The sequence below is a fragment of the Meriones unguiculatus genome, chromosome 7 (genome assembly GCF_030254825.1).
Source record: "Meriones unguiculatus strain TT.TT164.6M chromosome 7, Bangor_MerUng_6.1, whole genome shotgun sequence".
Taxonomy (NCBI): Eukaryota; Metazoa; Chordata; class Mammalia; order Rodentia; family Muridae; genus Meriones; species Meriones unguiculatus.
Window position 1 is genome coordinate 39,789,385 of NC_083355.1, and position 15,127 is coordinate 39,804,511.

The window sequence follows — 15,127 nt, forward strand, 5'->3', positions numbered from 1 at the left end:
TCAGCACTGCCCCAAGGCCGTCTTCTTTCTCTCTAGCTCCTTCACCAACACCCAAGCTGAAGATCTGGAGCCACGATCAACTTCACATTCAGTCAGCTGCCAAGCCCTCCCTTTTGGGCATCTCTCTGTTGACTGTCTTGTCCTTTTAATGACCTTGGCCCTTTATTCCTAACTCATCTTCCTCCCTCCAAATGCCCCATTCGCCTATTTTGTGCATTATTTGTCTCATCTCTCTCAATTCCCTGGATCGATGATTCTATTCAGTAGTAACCGTATGCCAAGCACCCTTTTGGCACAAGGTCCCCTTCTCCCATAGAGCTTTCTTTGAAAGGGTATGAAGCCAGGAATGGACATAAGGCAGCCAAGAATTCCGATAATGGTGAGCACATGGAAGGAAATAAGCATTCCCCATCTTCTCTACTCAAACCCTCAAGGATTCTCACTGCCCACAGATTCAGCCTAGACGTCTCCCCTGGCAGCTCCTGCCAACCTGGCTGGATACATTTCCACCACAACCTCCCAAACCTGTATGAGTCCTGGACTGTCTAAGTCCTCCTCCTCTTCCTCCTCCTCCTGTGGGCAGGAGAGCTCCAGCCAAGCTCTGAGGGAGGGGGAGTTGGAACTTGAGGGATGTTATTAGTGACTGGCGGGTGAGTCACCATCAGCCCTGGCACACCAGGCTCAGTGTGTTTGGCACCCACTTCCGGAGCTGCATCTTGATCCATGCCAATAGCGAGTCTGGCGCAGAACAGACTCACCAGATTTCTGCCGCTCACCAGAGTGCTGGGAGCCTAAGTCACTGGGAAGATCTGTGCCTAAAGCCACAGGGTCCTTCGCACACTTCCTAGACCTCCCCTGGCTGCGGCAGGGCCCCACCCTCCACAAGAATTATCTGCTGCCCGTCCACCTCCCTGCCCAGATTGTGAAGAACAAAGGCTGTCTCATTTGTTGCTCGTCCCCCAGAGCTCTCATCTCACTGTGTAGAACAAGCTGTCAAGACCATGCTCAAGCCAGCACCCGAGGGTCTGAATCCAGACGGTCAAGAGTTGAAGTCAGAACCTGTCTCACAGATGAGAAACTAAACAAAGAAGACTGCCAGGAACTCCTGAGTTCTAGCAAACATGTTTTGTTCTTAATTCCCAGCCTTGCTCAAAAGGGCCATCCTTTAACCTGTGCCCAGTGAAAAGTCTTACCTATTTGTTCTTTTGGCAAGTCCTTTTAATATCCCTGTCCCTGGTGTGTTTGTGTGTGGAGTGTTTATTCTCAGGTAGCAGGACTGGCACTCAGCTGGCTTCCTGGGAGGCTGCGACTTTGACCATCAGTGGGCATAACTCCTGGTTTTAAGTTCCTTGAGTTTGTATAAGCTCACATGTACCACTCTTCCTGACAGGCCCCTGAGACGTCAGTCCAGAGGAAATCGTGGGTGCTGGTCAGGTTCCATCCAGTCTTATTTAGCACCTTCATTAACGATGTGATCAGAAAATAAACACCCAGTGTGCACAGATGGTGCCGTGAACAGAAGTGATGAGAAAGGAGAAACAGAAACGTAAGCAGGAAACAGCAAAGATGTTAAAGAAAAGAAAAGAAAAAAGAAAACCTCAGCACAGCAAAGATGAAAAAAAAAAAATCTCTCAAACAGATATAAGATAAATCCCCCAGGACATTACTGCAAAAGCATAAAGAGATGTGAAGTTAAGGAGGGAGAGGCTGCTGCCCACAGACTCCGGAGCTTCTTGAGAGAGGACAGACTGCAGCCAGATACCCATAGCGCCACGCAGATCTGCACGCTGAGGTGTGGTCTGCTAGGCGCTGTCCCTTTTCTCTTGTTGTAAAGGTTTTGCTTGTTGGTTTGATGCTTCTGGGTAGTGGTGTTATTTGTATTTAAGGGAGAGCTGTGGCAACAATTGCATCTTTGTAGTTTGGCTTTGGAAGGTTGCTTTATCCCATTTTACCATTTTGGCAGAGACCAGAATGAGCCTTTTAACTATAAAGTTAAAATGGGGCATTCCCACATCTGCAGCTCTGGTTGGTACAGAGATAAATCATAGCTTCCACCACCCCTGCATGAGTGCAGCCTATCACCCACCTCTCGAGCAGAAGGCTTGGGGTACACTCAGAACAGAAACCTTTACTCGTAGTCGACAGAAACAGCAGCCGGATATCCACAAAGCAGTGATCTTCCCCAGGCCCTCCACCTGGAGGCAGACAAAATGTGTCCCGAGGGACTAGATGTCGGTGGAGAGGGTCTGCCTAGCTTGCAAGGGCATGGGTGTAATCCCAGCATAGAGAGGGGGGAAAGGCACCACAGGAAAGCAGAAACTGCGTACAAGCAGCCCACACACCAGGAGAGCACCCCTCCTGACAGCCTGACCACCCATGCCTGGGAGCATTTGTCATCTGCCTAGGTAGCAGCAGCAACACCCAGCAGAGAAAGGCAAGAGAGGTGAGCTGGCCACTGCAGGGTCACAGGTGCAGGCCAGTGTCCAGCCCCAGCCATAGATGTAAGTGCTTTTTCCTGTGACTCACCAGGTCCAGTCTTGCTCTGCACAAGACTAAGACAGCACAAAGTGCAAAAAACAGAATGGAGGTTGAAAGCCTCTGGAGAGGCAGACACTCTGGGAGTGCCATTTCCCAGCTTTGGGGAGTTACTTAAACTTCTGCTTCCTCCTCTGTAAAGAGAAGGTAATGGCAGTCCCTCATGGAAGGGATTAAACGAGATGACGCGTGCACAGTGTTTAATGCAGTGCCTGCTACAGGCTAAGTCCTTAATAAGTGGATGATTGCCAATCCCCGCCCCAGCCCAAGACCCCTAACAGTGAGCCTGTGGCATGCTGCCAACCACCCTTAGCCAGCAGCCAGCCCAGTGACCACTGGAAATAGTTACACTTTGTAGAACCAGGCCCCACTCACCTTCATCAACCCTCAGGAGATAAGAATGACATGTTCACCGATGTCATGTTCCAAACCTCATCAGTCCTGCCTTGTAAAAGGGTGGGGAACTTGCCTGGCATTCATGAGCCCTTTACTCAACCTTGATGCTGGGGGGTGTGGGTAAAATCTACCCACTCACACGTTCTCCATCCTCCCAAATGTTTATCTCCCTTAGAATCTTCTTTGAAATAAGGCATTTCTAAGCATTAAGGTTTACAGGGCAAGTAAATACACCTTCTAAAAGAGCCCTCCAAATCTCAAAAGGCACCCTTTGGATAGTGAGTGATCCTGTGCCTCCTAATCATACTATATACAAACATTCCCTCACGCAGAGCAGGGTGCCAGAAGCACACATGGACCTCCTCTGGCCGCCTTTGGGCCCATACTGGATCTGATGGCTCCCCAACCACCACCTCCCTGCTCAACGACCCCCCTTGAAAGCTGCATAGGTGCTCGTCTTCTGGTTACTGTCTCATAGTTCAGTTAGCTCCAACTGCTTTCCTAGTCATGTCGTCAAAAAATCATTCCACAGACACTGGTGCGCCCCGATTCTGTGGCAGACACTGTAGCAGGCACGGACAGTAAGTACTCAGTGCCCACTGCTCAGGAACACAGATAATGATGACATCATATTCAGAGGTTAAGACTCCAGCCTGGGTCAGTCGGTTTGAGGCCTACCTCTGCTCTGTGACTCCGAGCCTTGTTTCTGAAAGTGGAACTTGCCTCCTGTCGCGAGGCTGTCAACAACTGATCTTTATAACACTCCAGTAGCCTCTGCTGCTCTCAGGCTGAGGCGGGGCAACAAGCAGAAGTGTGTGTTCTCACTGGTCCTCCCATGTCCAGCTCAGAGTTGGCGTGGTTGGGGTCTGGCAAGGGCTGCCTTCTCACCATGTCCTGACATATAGGAGACAGAGCAATACTCCACTTTGCTGGAGGTGCAGCCTAGTGGTAGAGTAGTCAATGGTTATCTCTAATCACATGGTGAGGGTCAAGACATCATGTTAATTTGGTACAATCCATAACATCATTACTTTATTTGATTTAATTACATTTCTAAATTGTAGATTTCTTTTACTGTGTGTATGAACATTTTGCCTGTATTGTATGTTTGTACATCACATGTATGCCTGGTGCCTACAGAAAGCAGAAGAAAGCACTGGATCCCCTGGATCTGGTATTACAGATCTGGTGTTGCAAGCCACCGTGTGGGTGCTGGGAACCAAACCTGGATCTTGTAGAAGAGTAGCCAGTGCTCTTAACCACTGAACTATTTCTTCAACCCAGTCTCTGTGATTTATACGTCTCTGTGAGTAGCTTATAGCTGCATATTTTAGGTCAACCTGAAAAAATCTCTTTAAACAGTTTATCAACTTGAACAGTTTATCCGTTTGTCTAGTTTATTGCTTCTATATATTCAAGATCATCTATGAATATTCTATGTGGCTGTGCATTTAAAAAAACCATTTCCATCTTTTTGTATGTTTACACATGTATGTGAGTATTAAAGAGGTCAGTTCTCTCCTTCCACCGTGTGGATTCTGGGAACTGAACTCGGGTTGTCAGGCTCGGCAGCCGGCACCTTCACCACTGAACCACCTTGTTGGCCCAGTTTTAAACTCAGGTATATATGTATATGTATAATTTTTGAGATTATGATTACTTTTTCTTCCTCCTTCTAAACCTCCCGTGTGTCCCTCCCCACATCCCTCCAAATGCATAGCCTCTTGTTTCACTCAGTATTTTTCTCACCTGTGCTCTTGTGAAGGAAGCCAGAAGCCCATCCTCCTCCTCCCATCTTCCCCAATAAGAGGAGTTGGCATGTTCCCTGGGACACCTTGCTGTCTTCCCTGTTGTTGGCATCCAGGATTTTAGCTCAACATTGTCTTGTTTCAGTGCTGGGGATGAAACCCGGAGCCCGGCGGGTGCTACTTTCCAGTCTTTCAACAGTCTGAAGCCACCAGTTAGGCACATTCACCATAGTTCTGAAAATAGCCGCATTCCCCGTGAACTGTATGGTCGGTGGGTTTTCCTGTTCACGTGCCCTGCTATCCTGGTCCCTCTGGACCCATACCACCTGCTGTGCCCCACAGTGATCACACAGCAGCTAAGCCTGGCAAGTCTATTTTGTGTCTGCCTGTGTGACGAGGCCATCAGTCTTCTGTGACCATCATTCTTGTCTTCTTGCCTCTGGTGGTCTACAGTGCTTCACTCTTCAGAGATGCAGAGGCCTGGGGCCCTGTCTTTTTTTTTGAGAGTTGTTTGTTTCCCGGCTGGTGCTTTCTCCGCCACTCTGGAAGGCTGGCTGCTTCTGTGTCCTTTGCACAGGCTGGGCAGCCTATGGTGTGTCCAGAACCATAGGCTCTGGTCCTTGCTCCTCAGTTGTGGTGCCAGCCATGACACTCTGAGGGCCCCAGCCCAGCCTTCCATTCTTACTGCAAGTCCCCTCCATTGCCCATGCCACCTGGAGGCTGTCCTTTTGTTCCTTTAACATCCACTGTGGCCCCCATGCTCTCTGTAGAGGCCACAGCACTGAGCCAAGTGCGGAAGGCAGGCTTGCTGGACTTGTCCTTTCCTAGAATGAGCACAGCACAGCTCCACACTCCAGCCCGAGCGAACACCCTGGGCCTTTGACCTAGCTTGAGAGCTGGGTGGAATGAGGGGAATGGAGAGTGAATGACAGCAGGGAGTGGCAGGCCCCCTGGGTGCCTGGTCCACACTATGCGGACAGCATGGAGGACGCCTCGGAGTGTGTGTGAAGCAAGCAGGGTGTGGGGTAGAGAAGACAGGAACCAGTTGGGCCACAGTGGTCACTAGGAGAGGCTGAGGAAGGGCAGTTTGAGGGACTGGCTCTGGTCTGTGTGGGATTTGGAGGCAGAGGAAGCTGAGCTGACTCCCAGCTACTGGCCGCTGTGAGGAGGATGTCTAGACTGGACTCTCGGCAGGTCTGACAAGGGATGAGGGCAGAGGGCAGAGGGCGTGCTCTGGGTTGCTCACTTGAAGACTCAGTTGCCTGTGGAGTATTGCGGGATCTCTCAGAAGTGGCTAAGGGTGTGCTGGAACCTCAGGCTTGCGTGGGGACAATGATTAGGTCATTATCTGTCATTAAACCACATGGGTGGGTGTTACCACTGTGTGATGACCTGTAAAATCCAATGAATATGCAGTAATAATTGAGAGTGAGAAAATAAAGTTCATCTTTGAGACTCAGCCCCGATGCCACCTCTTTGGAGAAAGTCCCTCAGCCACCATGCCCAGTACAGGATGCAGAGGTTGGCTCTCTGGATCCACTGATGTGCACTCTCTGGACCAGTGGCTTTCAACCTGTAGGTCACGACCCCTTTGGCAAGCCTCTGCCTCTAAAATTATATATATTACGATTCATAACAGTAGCAAACTAGTTATGAAGTAGCAAGAAAAATAATTTTACGGTTGTGAGGGTCACCACAACATATGAGAGGGTCGCAGTGTTAGGGAGGTTGAGCACTCCTGCTCGGCGTGGAGAGTCAAGCAGGCAGAGAAGAGATAGGGCTTGGAATCGTTTAAGGAGAAGGAAGGGCACAATGAGGGTGGAGTGGGTCCCCCTGCCTGGGTCCGGACGCCAAAGCAGATCAGGCTAGGGCAGAGGCAGACCTTGGCCTGGGCGAGACCCAGGGTTCCCAGCTGTTTCATTACTGCTGTGTTTTGCCTCATTCCTTACCATCTGCAGACAGGAAGTGCAGCACCCCTGTCTCCAACCTGCAGCACAGGAGCCAGGCTCGCTTTAGCAGCAGCTGTGGTGCAACCCTGACCAAAACAGAAGTGGCGCTTCCCCAGGAGGATTTTGAAAGAGCTGCACTCTGCGGCTCAGCAGGGGAAGCTGCTTCCTGAAGCAGAGCGAAAAGAGCTACAGATGTGCGGTCCTCAACGCGAGCTAGTGCGTGTGCTTTCTGTCCAGGGACGTCCAGCAGGGATGGCTCTGGGGCTGATTGCACAGCACGTGAGAGACTTTTCCTCTCTTTGTGACCATCTCCCTAGTCCATGTCCTGTGGCCAGACAGCAGAGAGGACTGGACTAGCCTCACAGGGCCACTTCTCTCCCTCCAAAGTGCTGCACCCCACTTCCATGCTGGCCAGGCCGGGCTGCCTCCAACCCCTCAGGGGCCACCTTCTTGGATCTGCTTCAGTCTAGCGACTGCATTCCCCAGCTGACCAGGAGCCTCAACAAGGAGGGCCATTCTTCTGGGCTGATTCACCCCTGGACATACGTGGCTGTCCTCTTTGTGCAGTGCGTGCGGGTGCATGCCTAGCACTGGGCCATGTGGTCTCCTCACGCTGATCCAGCAGCTCTAGTGATCAGAAGATGTGAGTCTAAGTGAGAAAAGAAAGAAAGTCACTTGATAAAGGCCATTTGCCTGCAGTGATGGCTGAGAACAGATGACATGAGATGAAAGTCCCCAAATACCACAATTTGCTGAGCCACTAAATCCTGTAACAGAAGCTGGGGAGGAAAAGCCCCTCCCCCACAGCCAGCCTCCCTCCGCAGCTGTCATTTGGCTTGGCACACCATCAGAGGGAGACACCCTGTCTCCATCTCTATTCTCCGTTAAAGTGAGGGGAGCACTCGGACTCTATACAGACCCCAGTGTGTCCTGGGACTCAGGCCAGAGCCAGGGCACTGCTCTCTGCCCCATGGCACCCACTCTCCTGTCCTGCTGGGACTGTACCAGCACCAGGGTCACACAAAACCTCTCGCTGGTTTGGTTGTTGTTCTGAGACAGAGCCTCACTCTGTGAGCCAACATGTTCAGTCTGCCCTTCAGTCAGTTTTGGTTGAACTTAAATGAGAACTTCCCCTAAAAGCTGGGCAGTGGTGACACAGCCACGATACGTAGAGTCATCCTCTCTCAAAGTAAACTAAAGAAGAGCAAGAAAAAGAAAAGGACTCCCCCTAAAACCATGTTTTCCTTTTGTCCTCCAAACCTACTGTCGAAAGCTCCACACGGAACATCATGTCCACCTCGGACACAGCGTTGTACAGCCGTCACCTCTGTCTACCTCTAGAATACTTCTCCCCCTCCAAAAGGAAACCCAAGCAGCGCCACCACCTCACCCCTCCCTCATGCCCCTTGCAACATCTAAGCTACGCTGTCTCTGTCCGTGTCTAGTGGGCATTTCCTGAAATGGGGTCTTAGAGTATGTCTTCCGTTAGAGCTGCCTTCTTTCAAAGTTCATTACCTTACACTGATACATTGCACCTTTTACTGCTGAGTCCGGCCAGCAGTGACATCCCAGCAAATGGATGCCACACTTTGTTGATCCCTTTAACCACTGATGGGACAAGTAAGTTGTCTCTGCTTTTTGTAAATACCTCTACTGTGAAAATCGATGTACAGAGGTCTTGTCTGAACACCTGCTCTCATTCCTCTTTAGTACACCTGGGCGTGGAATTTCTAGGCCGACCATGCGATGACTGTTTGGTATACTGAAACTGCACAACTGGAGCCCTGCTTTCTTCCTTTGTGCGTGCGGTGGGTGGGTGGCCAGCAGTATCTTCCAGAGCTGCTTCTCCTCTCCGCCCTGTCACTCCGTTATGAACTCAACCCCCTCTTCCTGAACCCTACAGCAGCCTCGCAAAGATGGCTGGACAGCAGGTCATTCAGGGCTGTGCCTGGGGACATCCCACGTCTCACAGTGACAACACTGAGTACGTCTTCTCTAGAGCTGCCTGCCTCCTGAGACTCTCCCATTCCACAAGCCATCTGGCCACTTTGCCTCGGGAATGACTTTCCTGAGTGGGGGTTTTGGATCATGGAGGATCATGGCCAGTTGAGCGCAGTGACCCCCTCATTATGAGGCTGGAGTGACTATGAACAAAATGCTGAGTGGGCAGTCTGAAGTGTGGGGAGACTGAGGCCTGTGACAGCACGCTGACTCAGTAAGCCCAGGGCCAATAACCTGGCTAGAATTACTGGTCTGTAGTGGAGGCCCTTCTGGACCTCCAGGCACAGTTTTCCAGCCCTTCTGAGACCCCAGTGAGGTTCCAAACACAGAAAGTAAAGCCATGCATATGGCATAAGGGTCCCCACACCTGTCAGGCTGAAACACAGCTGAGAATACCCAGGGTGCATAGCACCAGGCAGGGAGCTGCTCAAAACAGAAGCAGCCGAGTGGTTTATGAGCTTTATGAGCCATGATAACATGGTTGTCCTAGCCAGTTCTTGGGGAAGCTCTTAGCACTTGCCTAAAGGAGGAGTAAAAGTGGAGAGTGCCCGCTTCCCATAGACGGAGCTCACGTCTTTCTAAATAGCCTTGTGATTGGGCACCGGACTGCAGGCCCCGGGAGGGTGGGCAGCCTGCCACAGCACACAAAACCCTGTCTCCAACCAGACCCGGACTTTCTGTGCTTCTGGGGCTCAGCACCTTGAGGTAAATACTGAGTAAAAGCTGGAGAGCAGATGGCAGGATGATGACGATGACGAAACAACTCTTCATCTGTCCTCACCACAGAGTGACTGAAGCATAGATTCCCTCATACATGGGGGCTGAGGCAAGCCCAAGAGCCAGTAGGACCAGACTCCAGGTCTGTAGCCCCAACCTTGTATTTAAAGATCAGATGAATCAAAAGCAACCTTGTGGGCTTAGGGCACCCTACCCTAGGATGGAGAGCTGGGTACAGTGGCTCATGCCTGTAACCTCAGCATCAGGAGGCTGAGGCCTGAGTTCAAAGTCAACCTGACCTACACATAGTGAGATCTCAACTCAGAAGAAAAAAGAGGAAAGAAGAGGGAGGGGTGTGGAGGCATGGCACCCTTTCTTTCCTGATTAAGTCCTAATGGCTTCTCACTCCACTGAGGGGAGTGCTAGCAACTGGGAGTTCAGTATCTGACACAGACAGAATCTGTGGCTGGGAGCAGAGTTGGCAGGCCCAGAAACAGGGCTGGCGGTGGCAGTGAGGAGGAACCTCTCTTTATGGCTGTGCCTTGCCTTTTTCTGACCACTTCCCATGTCACCAGAGGACCAGGAAACAGCCATTCCAGCCAGCTCCCTGGGGCAGGCCCGGCACTGCCCGTGGGAGGGAGAGGATGCTTAGCACTTTCCTGGCCAGGGAGAGAGCTCCTCCGTGGGAGGTGGGGAGCCACCACAGGCTGGCACAGAGATGGTGGCCTGCCAGAGAAAGGGGGGCCCAGAGCTGTGTGCACCACAGTGCAGAAGAGCCCAATTCCCTGGTTCCCGCCCTCCTCCTAACAGAGGGCTGTCCTCCAGCAGCAGCGTCCTCTGGAAGGGAGGAAGGCCAACCTTGGAGGCCTTAGGTATGCTTGGGCCTCTCAGGCTTGGTCCTGCTAAGTGGAGTGCTGTAAGGTCCCTGAGAAAGGACTGTCCTCCTCCTCCCCCTCTGTCTGCTTTCTGTCCATAGTGCTTAGAGATGAACTGGCTGACTGGGACAAGAAGAGTAAAGGAAGGAAAGCAGGGGAATGACAGCAAATCTCTACCTTCAGGACGAAGTCCTAACATCTCCAGGGATGCTCTTCCAGCCTCTATATTCCCACCACCTGACACACACCAAACCCTCAAAAGAAAAGGACGGGGGAGGGGAGACTGTGGCTGATGACACCCTGGCCAAGGGACTAGGCTGAGAAGGCTCATATCAGGAGGGCCCACCGCAGCAGCAAACGAACTCGGCAGGCGTGCTGGGGGCTGCACGTTAGTTTCCCCAGCTGACACCGAATGTGGCCTCTCTAGAGCCCATTCCCATTCCCGGGTCTAGAGAGGACCCGGTGTGCATACTCTCCACCAGCCCCAGCAGGAAGGGGAGGCAGGATGGCGGCTCCCAGCCAGGCTTCTCCTTTCCCAGCCCCCAGAGAACTTGAGGAGAGTGGGACCCAAAAGGTCTGGGTTGACAGGAGAGGCAGGCAGGTTGGGCAAGCTTGGGACCATCTTGTTCTGAGGCTTTACCTGCCATGGGCCAGTGTGAGGCCACAGGAGACCCACACACAGCCTACTGCAGCCAAAGGCCATGCATCTAACCTGCGTGTCTGACCCCCTGACTCCCAAGGGAATGGAAAAGAGCCTGAGTCAGTGCCTCTGAGGGGTTCTGCTATTTTTATGTCCAACTCTGGTTAAAAATAACTGTCTAAGCCCAGGTTCTAGCTGTGGCTGATGAGACATTAAGTATTTGATACTTAATGCTCATATGATTCTCCTGTTCCAATTTGCTGCCTCGGATCATGGCTACTGAGGCAGGTAAGAAACAGCACCTCAGTTTCTCCAACTATGGGGCCTTCTATGGGACATGCCATCAAGTGTCCCTGGACACCATGCCCTTGGGCCAGAACTGCAGGAAGCACCTATACTTGGCACATTGATCCCTGGGATCGGTAGCATGCCACATAGCCTGATCCGTCACCTCGGCACCTGAGTCTCCTGGCCAGTGCTTGGCCAATGCAGGGAAATCTTGTTCAGCCTGGGCGGGGCTCAGCGAGTGCTGGCCTCAACCCTGGCTTCCTCCTCCTTCTTCCGGGCCGGGAACTCCCTTAGCCAGGAGACCAGCAGTGTTCAGAAGACCCAGCTTGTTCCCTGACACGCAGCCTCGGCAACAACAGAGAAGGAGCCCCTAGGAAGGAGAGAGACCAATTGTCGAAGCCCATCCTAACTGGACGCTCCTAAAGCAGCAAACCTTTCTCTCTCTCTTCCCAACTCAAAGAAACTGACACAGCCCACGCTGGGGTGAGCTGACACGTGTGCACACACTTTTAGGTACCAGCCTACTTACAAGTTTCTCAGTGTTTAAAATAAGCAGCAGCTCGAGAACAGTCAGCAGTGTGCATTGCTGGAGGCAAGGCTCCCACTTCCCAGCAGGGAGGGCGCAGCACAAAATCCCCCAGAGGGCTCCCTCAGCGTCTGGACCCGTTCAGTGACGAGCCCGGGCTGTGGCTCTCCTGGTGGACAGGAAGTGAGCTACCAGCCAGCAGCCAGGCAGGGGGACCATCTGCAGGGCTGTCCAGGCTCTGTGGGAATAGCCTTCACAGGGCGGGGGTCAGCTCAGACCTGCTTTGATTGGTTGGTTTGGGTAGTTTTAGGGATTGAACCCTGACCCTCACACACGTGAGCTCTACCACCGAGCTATTCCATCTCCAGTACTTTCCCAGTTCTTAGCTTGAGACAAGGTGTCAGTAAGTTGCCCAGGCTGGCTGTAAACGCACTCTGTAGCCCAGGTTGGTCTTGAACTTACTATCCTCCTGACTCAACCACCCAAGTAACTGTACAGTAGTATCACAGACCTACTGTACCCCAGGACTCAACCTCAGACCTACTTTTGACAGGCAGACTCCATGACAAATAACCAGCTGGATTCAAGGCAGACGTTCCTTGAGTGGCTAGGGGGAACCCTAGTCTCCCTGTTGGCAATCAGAGAGAATTGTTATGATTCAGAGCCCTGACACTCTTTGTCCTGGAACACCTAATGCCCGAGTGACTCAGTCCAGTCCTGGTGGCACATGGCGCAACCGCATCTGCTTCCCTGGTCCATGGGCACACAGGGTTCCCCGCACGAGCAGGCCCTGTGCCTGGCCAGCAGTGGCCACAGCTCACACCTCAGTGCCGCTCTCTCCTCCCCCTTCCTCTGCCCCCCGCCAAGCTTCTGTGGGCACCTGGGGAGAAAGCAACTTGAACCCTGATACTGCCACCCCACAGGAGCCTGGCAGGTGGCAGGGCCCTGGGGGTTGCCAGGGAAACCACAGCATTCTGTATCTGCCCACTCACTGCCTGCCTGGCCTACCTTTTCCATTCCAGTGAGAAGCGCCACCTTCCAGTGAACGTCACCAACCCGGTGCAGTGCAGCCTCCACGGGAAGAAATGCACCGTCTCTGTGGAGACCCGGCTGAATCAGCCGCAGCCCGACTTCACCAAGAACCGCTCGGGCTTCATCCTCAGTGTGCCCGGGAACTGACTGCTGCACTTCGGAGGCCTGGCCTGGAGGAGCAAGAGCCTGAGTCTGGCACGAGGCAGGCCGGGCCCTCAGCCTCTCCGTTCCCACCTTGCTCAGCATCCCAAGAGCCCAGCTAATTGCTGTTTGCCCTCTAATGCCACTAGAAATCAGCTTTCAAGGGCCTCCACTGGGCAGGGCTCCTCTGCCTTCTCTGAGGCCCTGCACATGAGGTGTCCTACCTGGCTTTCTGCCCCCGCCTCAGTTCTCTCAACTATCCATACTCCCTGCTCAGGAAACCAAAGACCCTCTTCAGCCTCCACTTCAGCCAGACCACTTCTCACCTCACAAGCAACTGGACAGTACCTGTAGTTGGCGAAGGGCCAGTGGCCACTGTTGATCCCAGCGAAGGGATGGGTGGCACAGAACTAAGACACAGTTTCTCCAGCCAAAGACACATTCTCCTACATTTAGAGTCAGCCCCCATGAGCAGAGGACTCCGCCCTGCTCTGTGCCCCCCAACCGATGCCTCCCTTCCCCCACAGGATTGCAGCCTTTGGGACCTAGCTCAGAGTCGCTCAGCACAAGCCAAAACCACCAGGTGAAAGGTTCATCTGTGGAGCCCGTCCTTCAGCCATGATCAGCTAGGATCCCTCCTTCCTAGAGCCTGTCCCTGGGGGATCTTTTGCCACCAAGGTTCCAGAACTGGACTCTCTGACCACTTCTCCCCTAGAGACACCCTGCTGCTATTCCAAGGACCAGTTAGCTTAATCCACAGCCCACGTCCATGGTCATCTTAACCTTCTCTTTTGCAGATTGCCAGGTTGCTAATCAGATGTCCCTCCTGCTGTAACCACACTGTCAGGACCCAGTAAGGAGGTGCAAGGAGAGGGCAGCACTCGTCTCCACCATTTCCCCTAACTCCTCTAGCTGCACCTCCTCCTCACTGGAGACCTGGGACTTGTGGGGAGCCAAAGCACACAGGACCCAGCGGTGGGAAGTGGAACAAAACTGCAGCAAAGAGTGTGGAGTCCTGGCGCTGCAGGCCAGGCCAGGGTGCCCACTACACCACCAACCTGCCTGCTGGGGCCCGGCCCCTGAGCACCCTGCTGGGAAAAGTGCTGCCAGTCTGCGAGTGTCTGCACAGCAAAGAGCGCGCCTGCTCCAGAGGCCTGCCCGAGAGCGCTGCTCCCATCCTCTGCTGCTGAGGAGAGGGAGGCCTGTGGGCAGCCCAGGTTTGCCAAGGGGAGGCCTAACGAGGAAGGCTTGTACCAGGCAAACAGCAGGAGCCTCGTGGCTTTCAGAGCCAGGCTCTGCCCCCCAGTCCTCACCCTGTCACCCTAGCCTACCAAGTGCCTGTGTGCCACCTCCTGTGCCTTGCCCAGGGCCTGAGGGGTCACCTGGCTGACCAAGCTCGTTCCAGGCCCTGCTCTCACACAGCCGCGTGCTCTCACAACCTCTCTGGCAGAGCTGTGGGGACCTCCACACTGCCGGCAGTTTGCAGCACAGACTCCTGCTGCTGCGCTGTCCTCGGGAACCTCTCGCACCCTCCAAGCCTGGTCAGCTGCCCGCCCAGTGTGGAGGCGCCACCAGCCGGTGTTGCCAATCGCTGGTGGGCACAGACAGAACCATCTGACTGGAACTTCACCTTTTCCTTTCCACTTATTGCCCCAGCGTGTTCCTTTACATTAGACATGCTCAAGTGTGTTCACACACACCAAAGCAGGTCATGCCAAAAGAGCTGCAGTTCAGAGGCTCTCTTCCCACCCTCTGACGTGGCCTGGGACCCCTGGCCCAGGCCAGAACCTTCCACCGAAGACTGCCCTGTCCAAAAAGCACTTTCTTATGACCTACAAGTCAGGCTGTGGCCACTGAAGGACCTGGAATTTGGGGTGTGAATGATCACAGTAAGGGGAAGAGAGAGGACACAGTGATTGTATGCATGGAGTGGGGTCTCTTGATTTAATGAAATGCAGTTTATGGTTTGGTGCATATATTCCTATTTTCCATTAAATTAACTTTATTTCTAAAGCATATTTTGATTTACCATCAAGAGCAATAAAGCATTAAATCTTATTTTTAAAGGTGTTATGTTTATCATTGAAAAATAGTGAAACCTTAGTTTATGTAGTCAGCTACCATCCCAGAAGGTAGGAAAATTAAGCACAAATTATATAGCATGGGGGATAATTTGCCCAAGGCTTTTGAACAGAAAAATTAGGGAGCAAGAAGCAAGCTATGTGAGGGAAGAAGCAAGAGGCAGCCTTGGAATTCAATCCGGAACTCTCTTCTGCCAT

At 52.7% G+C, this 15,127-nt stretch overlaps 1 protein-coding gene across 1 annotated transcript in view; it reads left to right on the top strand.

Annotated features, from left to right (window-relative positions):
* The window catches only part of Myo1d (myosin ID), a 301,477-nt gene extending 286,571 nt beyond the window's left edge, over positions 1-14,906 (top strand). The window contains exon 22 of the mRNA XM_060387162.1: positions 12,698-14,906. Within this exon, the coding sequence (XP_060243145.1) occupies positions 12,698-12,854 (157 nt within the window). The 3' untranslated portion in view covers positions 12,855-14,906. The remainder of the gene's footprint in view (positions 1-12,697) is intronic.
* Positions 14,907-15,127: the final 221 nt, after the last annotated feature.